The 16,848-nt window shown below is 49.0% G+C and overlaps 1 protein-coding gene across 1 annotated transcript in view; it reads right to left on the bottom strand.

The window, feature by feature from the left end:
• Nucleotides 1-597: 597 nt before the first annotated feature.
• The window catches only part of LOC144499250 (high choriolytic enzyme 1-like), a 111,276-nt gene continuing 95,025 nt past the window's right edge, over nucleotides 598-16,848 (bottom strand). Inside the window, exons 4-5 of the mRNA XM_078221366.1 lie at nucleotides 3,870-3,994; nucleotides 598-632 (exon numbers count right to left, since the gene is read on the bottom strand). Of these exons, the coding sequence (XP_078077492.1) occupies nucleotides 598-632; nucleotides 3,870-3,994 (160 nt within the window). The remainder of the gene's footprint in view (nucleotides 633-3,869; nucleotides 3,995-16,848) is intronic.

Raw genomic sequence — 16,848 nt, 5'->3', positions numbered from 1 at the left:
TCGTTTGCCAGATCCAGCATTTTAGGATTTGATGCACAGATGTTGCTAACAGAAGTAGACTTAAAAAACGAGATGCTTGTATCCCTCAGCTCAGAACAATTAAAAGTTGCGACTAGGAAATGCAAATAAAATTTCCTACTAAGGTTAAAAGAAGTGACATAAGGAGATCTTAAGTGATCAAAGGATATGATCTAAGGAGATCATAGAAATCATAGAAACCCTACAGTGCAGAAGGAGGCCATTCAGCCCATCGAGTCTGCACCGACCACAATCCCACCCAGGCCCTACCCCCACATATTTACCCGCTAATCCCTCTAACCTACGCATCCCAGGACACTAAGGGGCAATTTTAACATAGCCAATCAACCTAACCCGCACATCTTTGGACTGTGGGAGGAAACCGGAGCACCCGGAGGAAACCCACGCAGACACGAGGAGAATGTGCAAACTCCACACAGACAGTGACCCGAGCCGGGAATCGAACCCGGGACCCTGGAGCTGTGAAGCAGCAGTGCTAACCACTGTGCTACCGTGCCTGCCGCCCCAGATCCATCAAAGACGCTAAAAGACAGTAGTGGACCAAGCTAGAGTCCCGGGCTAGCCATACGGACTCCCGCTGACAATGGTCAGGTCTGCAAGACATAACAGGCTACAAGATGAAGGCATGTAAAATCACCAGCACGAGTGCACCCGTCCCTGATGAGCTCAGTGCATTCTATACCCGTTTTGAGCAAGAGGAGAGGCACAGTGGCACATGGTTAGCACTGCTGCCTCATAGCGCCAGGGACTCAGGTTGGATTTCTGACTAGGGTCACTGTCTGTGCAGAGTCTGCATGGGTTTCCTCCAAGTGCTCCGGTTTCCTCTCACAGTTCCAAAGATGTGCTGGCTAGGTGCAATGGCCATACTAAATTCTCCCTCAGTGAACCCGAACAGGCGCCAGAGTGTGGCGACTTGGGGAGTTTCACAACTTCATTTTGTGTTAATGTAAGCCTACTTGTGACTCATAAATAAACTTTAAAATAAACTTTAGGTCAGCATGAGCACGCTCTCCAGAAGCCTGGGATGAACCTGTATCCGAGGTCACCATTGCAAACGTCAGAGCAGCCTTCTCGAAGGTCAACCCACAGAAAGCCACTGGCCCGGATGTGGTATCTGGATGAGCACTGAGATCCTGCGTGGACCAGCTGGCTTGGGTATTCGCAGACATTTTCAACCCGGGGCGGCATGGTGGCGCAGTGGTTAACACTGCTGCATCACAGCACCAGGGACCCGGGTTTGCTTCCCGGCTTGGGTCACTGTCTGTGTGGAGTTTGCATATTCTCCCGGAGCCTGCATGGGTTTCCTCCAGGTGCTTCAGTTTCCTCCCACACTCCAAAGATGTGTGGGTTAGGTTGATTGGCCACGCTAAATTGACCCTAGTTTCGGGGGATTAGCAGTGTAAATATCTGGGGTTATGGGGATAGGGTGGGATTGTTGTCGTGGCAGGCTCAAGGAACCGAATGGTCTCCTTCTGTATTGTGGGGATTCTCTAAACCTCTCTTTACAACAATCTGAGGTTCCTATCTGCTTCAAGAAGATGACCATCATCCCAGTACCAAAGAAAGGCCAGGCAGTGTGCCTTAATGACTATCGTCTGGTGGCTCTGACATCCATTATTATGAAGTGCTTCGAAAGGTTAGTCATGGCATGAATCAATTCCAGCCTCCCGGACTACCTGGATCCAGTACAGTTCACCTATTGCCGCAGCAGGTCCACAGCGGACTCCCTGGCCCTGCAGTCAACCCTGGAATACCTAGATAACAAAGACACCTATGTCAGACTCCTATTTACTGATTACAGCTCAGCCTTCAACACCATTATTTCTACAAAACTCATCTCCAACTTCTATGGCCTAGGGCTCGACTCCCCCCTCTGCGATTGGATCCTGAACTTCCTAATCCACAGACTGCAATCAGTAGGGATAGGCAACAACACCTCCTCCACGATCATCCTCAACACCGGTGCCCCATAAGGCTGAGTCCTCAGCCCCTTACTATACTCCTTGATGCGCGATATAACACACGAGAGGCGTGATGTACTCGGGAAATAAAGGCTTTTATTGACAACAATAACAGAGCTACCATATACAGTACACGATCCCAGACTAAAGGGTCACCAGGCAGAGCATGTACCTTTATACCTCTCCCAGGAGGCGGAGCCGACTGGGGTGTACCATAACAACTATATTAACAGGTGGAACAGCCCAACCCTAACCCCAACAGTAACATATATACAGACTCATAGTACTGGCCAGACCATGGCTCAGCACTACCTAGTGGGAACCAACAATGGTTCACCACACTCCTATACACCTATGACTGTGTGGCTAAATTCCCCTCCAACTCGATTTTTAACTTTGCTGATGACACTACCGTAGTGGGTTGGATCTCAAACAATGAGGAGATGAAGTACAGGAAAGAGATAGAAAATCTGGTGAACTGATGCAATGACAATAATCTCTCCCTCAATGTCAACAAAAGGAAGGAGATAGTCATCGACTTCAGGAAATGTAGTGGAGGACGTGCCCCTGTCTACATCAATGAGGACAAAGTAGAAATGGTCAAGAGCTTCAGATTTTTATGTGTCCCGATCACCAACAACCTATCCTGGTCCTTCCATGTCAATGGTATAGTGAAGAAAGATCACCAATGCCTCTACTTTCTCAGAAGACTAAGGAAATTTGGCATGTCAATTACGACTCTCACCAACATTTACAGATGCACCATAGGAAGCATTCTTTCTGATTGTATCACAACTTGGTATGACTCCTGCTTTTTTCAAGACTGCAAGAAACGACAAAGGGTCGTGAACGAAGCCCAGTCCATCACTCAAACCAGACTCCCATCCATTGACACTGTCTACACTTCCAGCTACCTCGGAAAAATAGCCAGCATAATTAAGGACCCCACGCACCCCGGACCTACTCTCCCACCTTCTTCCATTGGGAAAAAGATACAGAAGTCTGAGGACACATACCAACCGATTCAAGAACTGCTTCTTCCCTGCTCCCATCAGACTCTTGAATGGACCCACCTCGCATTAAGTTGATCTTTCTCTACACCCTAGCTAAGACTGTAACACTACATTCTGCACCCTCTCCTTTACTTCTCTATGTACGGTATGCTTTGTTTGTATAGCGTGCAAGAAACAATGCTGTTTACTGTATACTAATACATGTGACAATAATAAATCAAATTAAATCAAATCACATGATCAGCTGCAGTTGCTGGTCGAGCATTTGAACCCCACATATCAACCAGATTTAAACCCTGGCATCAAACACTTTCCTCTAGCCAAATTCGAACTGGAAAATCAAAGAATGCAGCTTGTTTCTGGAAAAAGAATGAGAGAGAGAAAGAGAAAAGGAGGGAAAGACGTAGAGAATGGTATTAAAGAAGAATGCCATCTCCAAAAATTGGGAAATGAAGTTAGTAACTCAAAGGTAGAGAGAGATTAGATAGATGAAATTTGATAAGAAAATCTCTCTCCTTCGTAACTGTCCAAATCCCACTACCCCAGAACTAACCTCTGACACCTTGAATATACTCAAATTGTTCCCAAGATTGAAGAGAGCGATGTGGAAACTTCCGTCACTCCTGACGCCTTATCCATTAATAATGAACAGACCAAGGCTGCAGTTTCAGAACACTCGTAAGAAACCCAAGTAGACTTATAGTGAGTTTGATAGGCTGAAGCGAGTTACGTTCAATGGGTGGATCCACTCTTTGAAAATATAGCACACCTATGATGGATCACACTGTTATGTATTTGTTTAGTTATGAAGTCCCTATGGAAAATCTACTCAAACCAATGTGTAGTCTACACATACCACAGTTATATAACTTGTTAATCTTTAAAACATCTTTGGTAGAAAGCCCTCGGGCTTGCCCAATTTCAACATTTGGATCTGGTATTGGTAACATGGTAGGTCTCCCATTCTTGGTAAAAGCAGTTCTGCAATAAAGAATAATAAAGTCAGTTACATTTCACTGTACAGTTTTTAATTTGACATTTAATAAATAAACAAAGTTTAATGCTGGCATGAAGTCATTCATATTTGGACAAAAGAAATGTAAGTTAGAATAATTTCTAAATAGTAAGAAATTGGAACCTTTAGTGGATCAAAGAGATTAGCAAATCCAAATATGTACACTATTAAATGCCAGTGGATAGGCAGAATTGGGCAATCATAATGGGGGCCACTTTTGACATTCTTTATGGAGATGGGGAATTTACTGAGTGCACTTGAAGTAGGCAACAACTGAATAAGAGATCTCCAAGAATGGAATACATAGCAGTCTAAATATTTAGCCATGAAATAATTTTTTTGCATCTCAGTAAGGTGCTTTATTTTCAGATACGTTGGTTCAGTAGATTTGTTGTGAGAGTATTGTAGAACATACTGCAAAATGATAAGCATCTAATTGCCCATACTTGTATGTTTGTCCAAGATCTCAAAGATAGAATATAGCTATAGGCCAACTCTGAGATAAATCTCCAAGCATTTGTAGAAATTAATAGGTGCAATTCTCAAGTCGATAGCTGTCTTTAATGATAATATCACAAAAGTGAACATTTTGAATATGTGGCTGAATAGAACTGTCCAAGAAGTGGCCAGAGGCAAGTTGGTATTTGCCCCTATATGAATATACAGATGTCATCTTTGGAAACAGAAAGGGTAGAATGGAACCTATCCAATTGATTTATTATTATCACATGCATTAGTATGCAGTGAAAATATTGTTTCTTGCACGTTATACAAAGCATACCGTACATAGAGAAGTAAAGGACAGAGTGAAGAATGTAGTGTTACAGTCATAGCTAGGGTGTAGAGAAAGATCAACTTAATGCGAGATGAGTCCATTCAAAACATCCATTGCAACCACAATGTCACAGGGTTTTCAGGATCCAATGATCGATTTAATTGGATCAGCTCTCTCATTGATCACTGACCCATGCTGATGTCATCTGGGGTGGCTTCAGGCTTCCCCTCTCAAGCGACACTCTGATGAAATGTGGGAAGTGAAGCCAGGCTGTCCAGCAGGACTCAGTGCAGATACAGCCAGTAACAGCTTCAAGCCAGAAGCCAACTGTATGAAAGTTTTAACTCAGTCCCTTGAACCTTTTGTTTGGAAATGACAGATATGACATCCTGTGATTTAATCCCTCATATCATAGAATCTTTACAGTGCAGAAGGAGGCCATTTGGCCCATCGAGTCTGCACCAACAATAATCCCACCCAGGCCCTATTCCCATAACCCCATACATTTACCCTGCTAATCCTCCTGACACTAAGGGGCAATTCAACATGGACAACCAACCTAATCCGCACATCTTTGGACTGTGGGGGAAACCGGAGCAACTGGAGGAAATCCACGCAGACACGGGGAGAACATGCAGACTCTGCACAGACAGTGATCAAGCCGGGAATCGAACCTGGGTCTCTGGCGCTGTGAAGCAGCAGTGCCAATCACTGTGCCACTCTGAACACTGAGGAGAAACAATAGGACAGAATAGAAAGGTATATAACAGTGCATGGATGAAGAATTTCCATGTAAGAATAGAGTAATAGTTTGTAATCTGAGGTTTGTGTACAAAGATACACTGTGCACTGACATGGTGCTTTGAAATTCATAAAGGATACAGTCATATAGGACCAAACACAATCTTATTCTGACTTATTCAATCTGGGCTCTGCTGAGCAAAGAGGGCTGCTGCATTGCTTGGTTGTACAATTTAAGGTTTGAGGAATTTGTTTTTCATTTTTGAAGTTGGGCAGATCTGCCTGTGGTGCCACAGAATCATAAATTAATTCAGACCAGGAGATCGCCATTTGGGTCTTATACCTGTGCTAGCTCTTTCAAAAAGCTATTCAATTAGTTTTGCTTTCCTGCAAATATGTATTTTTTAAGTAAATGGTCACCTCCTTTTTGGAAGTTACCAGTGAACGAGCATCTACCATCTTTTTCAGCAATGCATTCCAGATGAGAAAAACTCAATGATTAAAAAAAAATTCTCTTTATTTCTCTGATGCCTTTTTTGTCAGTAATCTTAGATCTATGTCCTCTGGTTACTTTGCTGTGAGTGGAAATAAGTTTTTCTACTATACTCTCAAAACCCCAATCTTTTTTTGCTCTGAGAAGAGCAAGAGAGTCTAACTTCTCCAGACTCTCCACATATCTAAATTAACTAACTTCTTGTTTCATTCTGGTAAATCTAGGAGTTAATATTAAAGCTTATGCTTTTATTTATAAAGACAAAGAGCCTATCTTCATCTTAAAAACAGTTTAATCAACCTGTCCTTTTATATGCAAAGTTCTGAATGATTCTGCTCCCCCTTAAAATTGTACTATTTATCTTGTAATACCTTTTGTTACTTTTTCTTCCAAAATTCATTACTTCTCATTTATCAACATTAAATTTAATCTGCTATGTCCAAAATCAGCTCACACCTCGTCATTGTTTCCTCTATTTTCAAGGTTTGTGTCAGCTGAAAAAATTGAAAATTTTGCCCTCTATATCAGAGACCTGGGGGGCGATTCTCTGATTCTGACCCGCTAATTTTTTGCCGGGTTGGGTCGAGAGATGCGTGCGTGCGCTGATTCACGGGATTCGCACATATATTCCCGACATATGCAGATCTCCCACCGCCGGAAATCCCGCGTGGTCGGAACCACACAGGAAACCGGCAGGAAGACCAGGTAAGTAATTTTAATCTATTTTTAATGTTATTTAAATGTCATTGTTGGGCTCGGGACTAAATTCTCTGGGCCCGATAGTATCTCCCACCCTGCCAGTACAAGTACACACCGGAGGGGTTTAGAGTACCTCCCCACTTTCGGGGAACAAGTGGGAGACCCGGTTGAGGTGAAGGGGGGACAATCGGGGCTCCCCAGGGGCCGGGCACTGAGAGTGATGCCCCTGACACTGCCCAAGGGGCACTGCCCACTGGGCATCAAGGAGCACCAAGGACTGTGGCCTATTGTGTCGAGGCTTAGGGGTGGGGCCTGATGGGGCAGGGCCTAAGGAGGGGGGGCATCCCACTGCCATTCTGCCATCAGGGCTGGAGGGAGGCCAGTGATCGGGCTGGGCTATGGGGAGGTCTGGTGGGTGTGTTTGCCTCCCATAGAGGGGTGTCTGCCTCCCATGAGGTGGGGGGTCTGTGGAGATCGTATACCTCCTGTGGGGGGGTGGGGGGGGGGGGGGGGAGGGGGCTGCCTTTCGGGGGGGGGGGGGAATCATCACTGCTGGAGGGGGGGGCTGGGGATCTGGGAACTCCGTGACCGGGAGGGGTCGGGGCTAGCTCGGGAATGCTTGTGGGGGTCACAATCGGGTCGTGGGGGTTTCGGGAGGGGCAGCACTGTGAGGGTCCCGAGCTGGCCAGTTCAATTGGACTGAGCAGCAAACTGCAGGCTGACAGTTCAGGGCCACTGCGCATGCACAGAGTTCTGGAACTGTCAAACTCTGGCGTGAATAAGCCCTGCCCCCTGAGCTTTTAATGATATTCACGATTGTGACCTTTGCATTGCATAGAGTGTGGAAGAGTCAAGCGTGAACTCCCACTGAAAAAACAATCGTGATTTACACCAGTTTTCCCACAAGTTCAGCATTTAGAATTTTTTTGGGAGGATTGCCCCCCGCCCCCACCGTGCTCCCAATACTAACTGCTGAGTGACACCACTCTCTACTTCTCTAGTCTATGGGTGGATTTCTCTCCCCAAAAAACAACAAAAGGTGCAATCTACCTAAAAAAGTTATCAGGGTGTGATCTTACCGGTTTGCACGTTGATCGGCATGGTGAACAAGCAAGATTGTGTGAGAGACGAAAATTCAGTCTGTGCCTGGTTTCTCGCCTCATGCAAACTTACCAGCCCTGTTTTGCCAGCGAGATCAACTTCGCGTCCCGACATGTCAGCAGTGCATCCTGGACGGCATCATCCGGGCTCACTTGTACTCACCTCCGTGCTGGTTGGACCTCACACCAGCAAGAATCACAGCTGGTCTCCACCGGCACAGACCGGACGTGATGGTTCAACTGGGAGGGTCAGAGGCCATTGAAGCTCCTGGGTGGTCGGGGAATTGCCGGGCAGTGCCCGTGTTCAGTGCAGAATGGCAGTGCTCATCGAGCACTCTGGCACTACCCCATTGATCATCCTGGAACTGCCCACCAGGCACAATAACTGCAGTGCTAAGGGCCTGAGTTGGGGTGGGGCTATGACAGTAGAGAAGCAAGGGGGAAGTTCTGCAGAGTGGGGGATGCTCTGCAGGGTGGGAGCTCTGCAGAGGTATTCAAGGTTGAGGGGGACAGGGGTGGGGGGTGGGGTGGTGCTGAGCGGCCGGGGGATTAATTCGTGGAGACCGGAAAAAGATGGGCAGTGGAGAGGGTGGCAACAGGGGACTCATCGGGAAAACCCAATGCCCTGATGCCTGCGACCAGGTCATGGGGGGGTTTACACTCCTGCCACAGAATTGGTGCCATGGGGTGAGGGGTCTGTGGGGATGGTATACCTCCCATGGCGGAGGAGGGGGCTGCCTCTCAGGAGGGGGAATCGTCAATGCTGGGGGGGGCTGAAGATTGGGGCACTCCGTGATGGGGAGGGGTGGTCGAGGCTGACTCGGGAATGTTTGTGGGGGCCACGATCAGGCCGTGGGGGTGTCGGGAGGGGCAGTACTGTGGGGGTCCCGCAAACTGACACCCCGCTGTCATAGCCCCACCCCAACTCAGGCCCTTAGCACTGCCGTTATGGTGCTCGGTGGACAGTGCCAGGGTGCCCATTTGGGCACTGCCATCCTGCACTGAACACAGGGGCACTGCCTGCCAATTCCCCAGCTATGCGGGGTGATGTCCATGGTGTCCATGTTGGGTGGGTGACAGGACCTGTCTCAGTTCACTGGGAGATCGGGGTGCCTGAACAATGGTGCCCCAGGCAGTCTGCAGCCGGTTTCACCGGCGAGGTTTGGCATGCCCCCCCACCCACCAACTGGTGAGAATTGCACTTTGGTGACAGAGTGTCATAAGATTGTATTTTCAAACTTGCCCAAAAAACAGGCCTGAAACTCTCTTAATTTCTCATTCGGCATTTAGAATCTTGTTCGTAAGATTGCACCCAAAGCATCATCAAAGACTGAAAACGGGACTCCTCTGCACTGGTTTCTTTGGCGCGTCCCACACTGCAATCGTTTGACACTTAGTGCAATAAAAAATCTCCATGCGATTCTCGCCAGCCTGGCGGATTCAATGACTTGCCCAAACTGACCGCAGCTTTACGTCGTTAAGCAGTTAAATGTGGCGGGGGGAGCTCATATAAACACTGATGATGCACGCACAGTTGTTTCACACCAGGAAGATGACTGACTGAAAAGACTGGTGCAAATAACTCTTATTTTCAGACAACACTTAGGCTGCAATCTTACAAACAATATTCTAAATGCCAAACGAGTGAGAAATTGAGAGTTTCAGACCTGTTTTTTGGATGAATTTGAAAATGCATTCTTATGACACTGTCACTTTTTTGGACCAAAGTGCAATTTTCACCAGCATAGAGCAGGCCCATGCATTATGGAGGGAGTGCTGGGACAAATGCTGGACTTCGTGGATAGTTGTTGGCCCAGGGGTCAAGCCGGCAATCTGGCCTGGAAGGCGGTGGCAGCGGTAGTAAGTGGCCGCACACTGGCATGGAGTACCTGGGGCCAATGCTGGAAGAAAATGAATGACCTAATTAGGGTAGCAAGGGTGAGTGTCCATCTTGTCCGGACATCATTCCAGTCTGTTGCGCCTGCAATGTTCATGCCAAGCCACTCCTTGACACCCTGTGGCCTCCAAGCATCCGGACCCTAGCACCTTCTTATAATCCCGCTGGCACCCTCCTTCACAACCCTTGACTACAGAGGCACAGCTCCGGTATACACCATGCAATCGCTCCCACCCCCGACACTCATGCTCTTCCAGCCATCAGTCTTTCAATCCCACCTTCTGTCCCTGCAGGAGAAGATAGCCTATAACAGGAGGTGAAGAGCGGAGGTGAGATCCCAGAGCTGCGCAGCCTCAATGCATTTGATGTGGAGATGCCGACGGGTAGACACAGTAAGAAGTCTCACAACACCAGGTTAAAGTCCAACAGGTTTATTTCCTGGGCTTGCAAAATCTTACTAACTGTCCTGGCTTGAGACAATTCACACCTCTTTAACCTGTGCTTAACCCTCTCTCCACTCGCATTGTCTGCACCTGTAAAGACTTAATTGCCTGTTAAGACTTGCATTTCAACCATTATCTTGTAATTGAGTCTGTGTCTATATATGCCCTGTTTGTGAACTCAATGCATTTGAGGAGCGATCCATGGAATTATCAGGGGAGTCAGAGGAGAGAACTGTGACCAACAACCAGGTCGAGGCTATCAGGAATCAGTGTCCCTCCTGATGCCCTCATGGAGAACCCAGTCGACACCTTGGAGGAAGGATTCGATGACAACTCCGAGGAAGGCACCCATGAGTCAGCAAAGGCATCACAGGCACCATCCACCAGTGCAGATATGCTCACCTTGGTGGGACAAGTTATTGCGGAGGTTTCTAGGGCACTTTCTGGTGAGCACTACACAGCCATTAATACACATCATGTGTAAGCTGGAACGTCCGAAGGCTCAGGCACTTGGAGGTCTGCCAGAGCCAAGGAAATAGCTGGAGATGGTGCTGGCATTGCGTGGTACCCAGGCCATCACTGCAAGGGTGGCGACCTCAGTGGAAAGCCTGGATGAGGAAATGGTTAGAATCATAGAATCATAGAATCCTACAGTGCAGAAAGAGGCCATTCAGCCCATCGAGTCTGCACCAACCACAATCCCACCCAGACCCTATCCCCATATCCCTACATATTTACAAAGAACAATACAGCACAGGAACAGGCCCTTCGGCCCTCCAAGCCCGTGCCGCTCCCTGGTCCAAACTAGACCATTCTTTTGTATCCCTCCATTCCCACTCCGTTCATATGGCTGTCTAGATAAGTCTTAAACATTCCCAGTGTGTCTGCCTCCACCACCTTGCCTGGCAGCGCATTCCAGGCCCCCACCACCCACTGTGTAAAATATGTGCTTCTGATATCTGTGTTAAACCTCCCCCCCTTCACCTTGAACCTATGACCCCTCGTGAACGTCACCACCGACCTGGGGAAAAGCTTCCCACCGTTCACCCTATCTATGCCTTTCATAATTTTATACACCTCTATTAAGTCTCCCCTCATCCTCCGCCTTTCCAGGGAGAACAACCCCAGTTTACCCAATCTCTCCTCATAACTAAGCCCCTCCATACCAGGCAACATCCTGGTAAACCTCCTCTGTACTCTCTCCAAAGCCTCCACGTCCTTCTGGTAGTGTGGCGACCAGAACTGGACGCAGTATTCCAAATGCGGCCGAACCAACGTTCTATACATCTGCAACATCAGACCCCAACTTTTATACTCTATGCCCCGTCCTATAAAGGCAAGCATGCCATATGCCTTCTTCACCACCTTCTCCACCTGTGACGTCACCTTCAAGGATCTGTGGACTTGCACACCCAGGTCCCTCTGCGTATGTACACCCTTTATGGTTCTGCCATTTATCGTATAGCTCCTCCCTACATTATTTCTACCAAAATGCATCACTTCGCATTTATCAGGATTGAACTCCATCTGTCATTTCTTTGCCCAAATTTCCAGCCTATCTATATCCTTCTGTAGCTTCTGACAATGCTCCTCACTATCTGCAAGTCCTGCCAATTTTGTGTCGTCCGCAAACTTACTGATCACCCCAGTTACACCTTCTTCCAGATCATTTATATAAATCACAAACAGCAGAGGTCCCAATACAGAGCCCTGCGGAACACCACTAGGCACAGGCCTCCAGCCGGAAAAAGACCCTTCCGCTACCACCCTCTGTCTTCTGTGACCAAGCCAGTTCTCCACCCATCTAGCCACCTCCCCCTTTATCCCATGAGATCCAACCTTTTTCACCAGCCTACCATGAGGGACTTTGTCAAACGCTTTACTAAAGTCCATATAGACGACATCCACGGCCCTTCCCTCATCAACCATTCTGGTCACTTCTTCAAAAAACTCCACCAGGTTAGTGAGGCATGACCTCCCTCTCACAAAACCATGCTGACTATCGTTAATGAGTTTATTCCTTTCTAAGTACGCATACATCCTATCTCTAAGAATCTTCTCCAACAACTTCCCCACCACGGACGTCAAGCTCACCGGCCTATAATTACCCGGGTTATCCTTCCTACCCTTCTTAAATAACGGGACCACATTAGCTATCCTCCAATCCTCTGGGACCTCACCTGCGTCCAGTGACGAGACAAAGATTTGCGTCAGAGGCCCAGCGATTTCATCTCTCGTCTCCCTGAGCAGCCTTGGATAGATTCCATCAGGCCCTGGGGATTTGTCAGTCTTTATATTCTCTAACAAACCTAACACTTCCTCCTTTGTAATGGAGGTTTTCTCCAACGGTTCAACACTCCCCTCCGAGACACTTCCAGTCAACACATCCCTCTCCTTTGTGAATACCGACGCAAAGTATTCATTTAGGATCTCCCCTACTTCTTTGGGCTCCAAGCATAATTCCCCACTTTTGTCCCTGAGAGGTCCGATTTACCCACTAATCCCTCTAACCTATGCATCCCGGGACACTAAGGGGCAATTTAGAATGGCCAATCAACCTCGCCCGCACATCTTTGGACTGTGGGAGGAAACCGGAGCACCCGGAGGAAACCCACGCAGACACAGGGAGAATGTGCAAACTCCACACAGACAGTGACCCGAGCCGGGATTCGAACCCAGGTCCCTGGAGCTGTGAAGCAGCAGTGCTAATCACTGTGCTACCGTGCCGCCCTGTTGTCATGGTTGTCATGGGTGCAGGGTCCAAGGCATCGCTGAGTCGCTTGGACCATGGTTGAGGGTCTCAGAGGTATGCTCGAGACACAGCGGGCCATGGCTGCATGCTTCGAGAGCTTGGCCCAGTCTCAGAGGGCACTTGCTGAGGCGTTCCAGAGCTTGGCACGGTCTCAGAGCTCTATCGCTGTACGCATCCAGAGCTTGGTCCAGCCATCGCTAAGGGCTTGCACACCATGGGGCAGATGGATTTGGGCCTCCAGGACTGGGAGAGTCAGGTGATGTTGAGGCCCCTGGAGTTCAATCTAGTCATTCCTCAGTCCCATGGAGTGTCCCAGGGGCCAATTAGCACCCTGAGGCAGGACGAAGTGCTGGAGCCTTTTCCGGGGCCTTCCATCCAGGAGACCCTGGCCGTTCCCAGCCCATCTGAATCCCTTCTACCTGATACCAGTACACCTCAAGGGCAGTGGGATGAACAGGATGGCACGGCACCATCCGTGAAATCCGAAAGTCAACCGGGGCCCTCCAGGTCATGGCCCCCAGGGGACGCTTGCCAAGCGGATCACAGGCCATGGCAGTTGGAACACAGCTGACCGCCACCACCTTTGATGTGCATCCTGTGGGGGGCACTTAGATGTAGTGGTAGACCACTGAAGATTAAGAAGTTGTAAGGTCATCAACACAGCACGGGTGAAAACATGCATTAGTTAGGGTTTGGTTAATTGGCACTTAGAAAATCATTAATAAATTTAATTGCATCCCACATCTATGACTAATCTGTCTGTGATCTGCTTCACACAGGGATGACCACACCCCGATCCCACACATATAGATGCAGAGCGTTGTGCTGCATAACACACTCCCTTTGACCCACCATGTGTGCGATCCCTACCTGTGTCAGACTTCTGTCTGCCATGGCACTCTATATGCGCTCATACAAAGCAGCTGCAGCAGTGGGGACCTTGTGAGCCAATAGTGACAGACAGCGTGGCATGGCAACCTCAGCACTCACCGGGCACTGGGACCACCTCCAGCCCCCTCCCAACTGCTGGGGCATTTGACCGGACTATGGTGCCCCCAACACTAAGCAGGTGTGGTTCCAGGCGCCAGAGTGCAGTCAGAGGCCAGGTAGAAGTCAAACTTGTGTGGCACCAGGGCTGCATCAAAGTTTGCCACATAGTGAGTTGTCATTACCCTCCTGCCTTGACCAGTTACTCGCTAACACAGCTAACCCAAGCCCCAGCCACGTGGCCTGGTGCCACAGTGGTTAGTACTATAGCCTCTGTGGTGAACCATCGATGGTTACCACTATGGGTACTTGTACATATGTTACTCTTGTTACTGTTGGGGTTAGGGTTGGGGTGTTCCACCTGTTGGTATTGTTCTGTGGTACACTCCGGTTGGCTCCGCCTTCCTATAGGAGTATAAAGGTCACTGCACTCCCTAGTGGCCCTTTAGTCTGGGATTGTATTGTTAAGCAGTATGCTCTATTCTTGTTGCTAATAAAAGCCTTTATTTCCCGGGTACGATCCAGCCTCCCGAGTGAATTAATCGCGCATCAATTCTATTAGCAACAATTTTTGTTTTGAAAAAAAAAACCATGGAGCAAATGTGAAAACCTGATCAGCTTACCTTAGATCCACGTGCCGCTGGAGCGTCGAACACTTTCGACCATTGGTTGAAGTGTTTCCAGGATTATATCGACGCCTCAACAGCAGTCCAAAGCAACGCCAACAGATTGCGGGTCCTCCACGCAAGGGTAAGCGACACTGTGTATGCAACAATCCGCGATTCACAAGACTACAAAGAGGCCATCGAACTACTCAAGAAGCTGTACCATAAACCGCCAAATGAGATTCATGCTCGCACCTACTAGCCACTCGACGGCGGCAGCCCGGCGAAATGACGGGACAGTACCTGCGCGAAATTCAGCAGCTAGCCAGAGCCTGCAATTGCAAGCCAGTGTCGGCTACTCAATACACTAACGATCTGATCCGAGATGCGTTCGTGGCGGGAATCAGCTCATCCTATATTCGCCTGCGGCTGCTAGAGCAAGGTAACTTGGACCTAGCCTAGACGGTGGATTTGGCTGATGCGATGGAAACGGCCTCCAGAAGTCTTGAAACTTACCCCACCGACCACGTGGGAACATCGTGGCAAGTACAGCCACCGACTCAACTCTACCCAGCAGCTCCTAGGAACTGCATGATCGTTCTTTCAACCTTGGACCTGACGGCTGCGGCAGCTCCAGGAGGCCCACGGTGCTATTTCTGTGGATTGGCGAAGCACCCTCGTCAGCGATGTCCGGCCAGGACGGTATTTTGCTCCGCTTGTGGGAAGAAAGGGCACTATGCTAAAGTGTGCCGAGCGAAACCACCTTCGAAGCCAAGCAGTGCTGCGTGTGACTCCCCAGGATCCGTCTCCTCGTCTCCAGCTTCGTCGATGTCTTCAAGCACGTGCGATTCACAGGCGCCACCATTCCTGAGGACGACGACGCAAGACACGTGCGACCTGCGAGTGCCGCCACTTTCAACGCCATCGACCACGTGCGATCCATGGGCGCAGCCATTTTGGTCGACACCGACCGCAGACGACCAGCAGGGGTCCTCATCATCGACCATCTCAGCTGCCTGCAGTTGCACTCGGATTCAACGGTGACGTCAATCATCCTGGACCAGGCCAAGCCTCACAGACTCGACAAGTCCATGATGGACATAGAGGTAAATGGACACCTGATACATTGTCTGTTTGACAGCGGGAGCATGGAGAGTTTCATTCATCCTGACACTGTGAAACGGTGCGGTCTCCGAGTACAGACTGTCAGGCAGACAATTTCTATGGCGTCGAGGTCCCGATCTGTTACCGTTCTTGGGTGCTGCGTGGTAAATCTAACGGTGAGGGACACAGTTTATGAGAACTTCAGGCTCCTCGTGTTACCGCACCTTTGCGCTCCGGTACTCCTGGGACTAGACTTTATGGTCCACCTGAGGAGTGTGACCCTGCAGTACAATGGGCCACTCCCTCCACTTTCAGTGGGAGAACAGCAGCCTCCAAATTGCCCAGCGCGCTCCACGTGCAGTCTCTCGACACTCAAAATCACCCCGCCGTCTTTATTTGAAAATCTCGTGCCAGGCTGCAAGCCCATCACAACTAAAAGCAGGCATTACAGCGCTGAGGATTGGATCTTTATTCGATCTGAGGTTCAGCGGCTCCTCAGGGAAGGGATCATTCAACCTAGCACTAGCACAAGTCGTGGTGGTTAAGACTGGAGACTAGCCCCGGATGGTCATAGACTATAGTCAGACCATTAATAGGTACACGCAGCTGGACGCGTACCCTCTCCCACGCATATCTGACATGGTCAATCAGATTGCGCAGTACCGGGTGTTCTCCACCATCGACTTGAAGTCAGCCTACCACCAGCTCCCCATTCGCCCAGAGGACCGAAAATACACGGCCTTTGAGGCGGATGGCCATCTCTACCACTTCTTAAGGGTCCCTTTTGGCGTCACTAATGGGGTCTCAGTCTTCCAGCGTGAAATGGACCGAATGGTGGACCAAAACGGGCTACGGGCTACCTTCCCGTACCTGGACAACGTCACTATCTGCGGCCATGACCAGCAGGACCACGATGCAAACCTCCTGAAGTTTTTACGCACTGCGTCTCTCCTGAATCTGACCTATAACAGGGAGAAGTGTGTATTCAGCAAGCACCGCCTAGCAATTCTCGGATACGTGGAGGAAAACGGGGTCCTCGGCCCTGATCCAGACCGTATGCGTCCCCTCCTTGAACTTCCCCTACCCACTAGCATCAAAGCACTGAGAAGATGCTTAGGCTTCTTTTCGTATTACACACAGTGGGTTCCCAATTATGCTGACAAAGCCTGTCCGCTCATAAAATCTCCCTCTTTTCCCCTGGCAGCAGAGGCTCGCTTAGCCTTT

Source organism: Mustelus asterias, chromosome 9, assembly GCF_964213995.1.
Source record: "Mustelus asterias chromosome 9, sMusAst1.hap1.1, whole genome shotgun sequence".
NCBI classification, from domain to species: Eukaryota; Metazoa; Chordata; class Chondrichthyes; order Carcharhiniformes; family Triakidae; genus Mustelus; species Mustelus asterias.
Note: the sequence above shows the minus strand (reverse complement) of the source record. Positions and strands in the feature narration are given on the sequence as shown.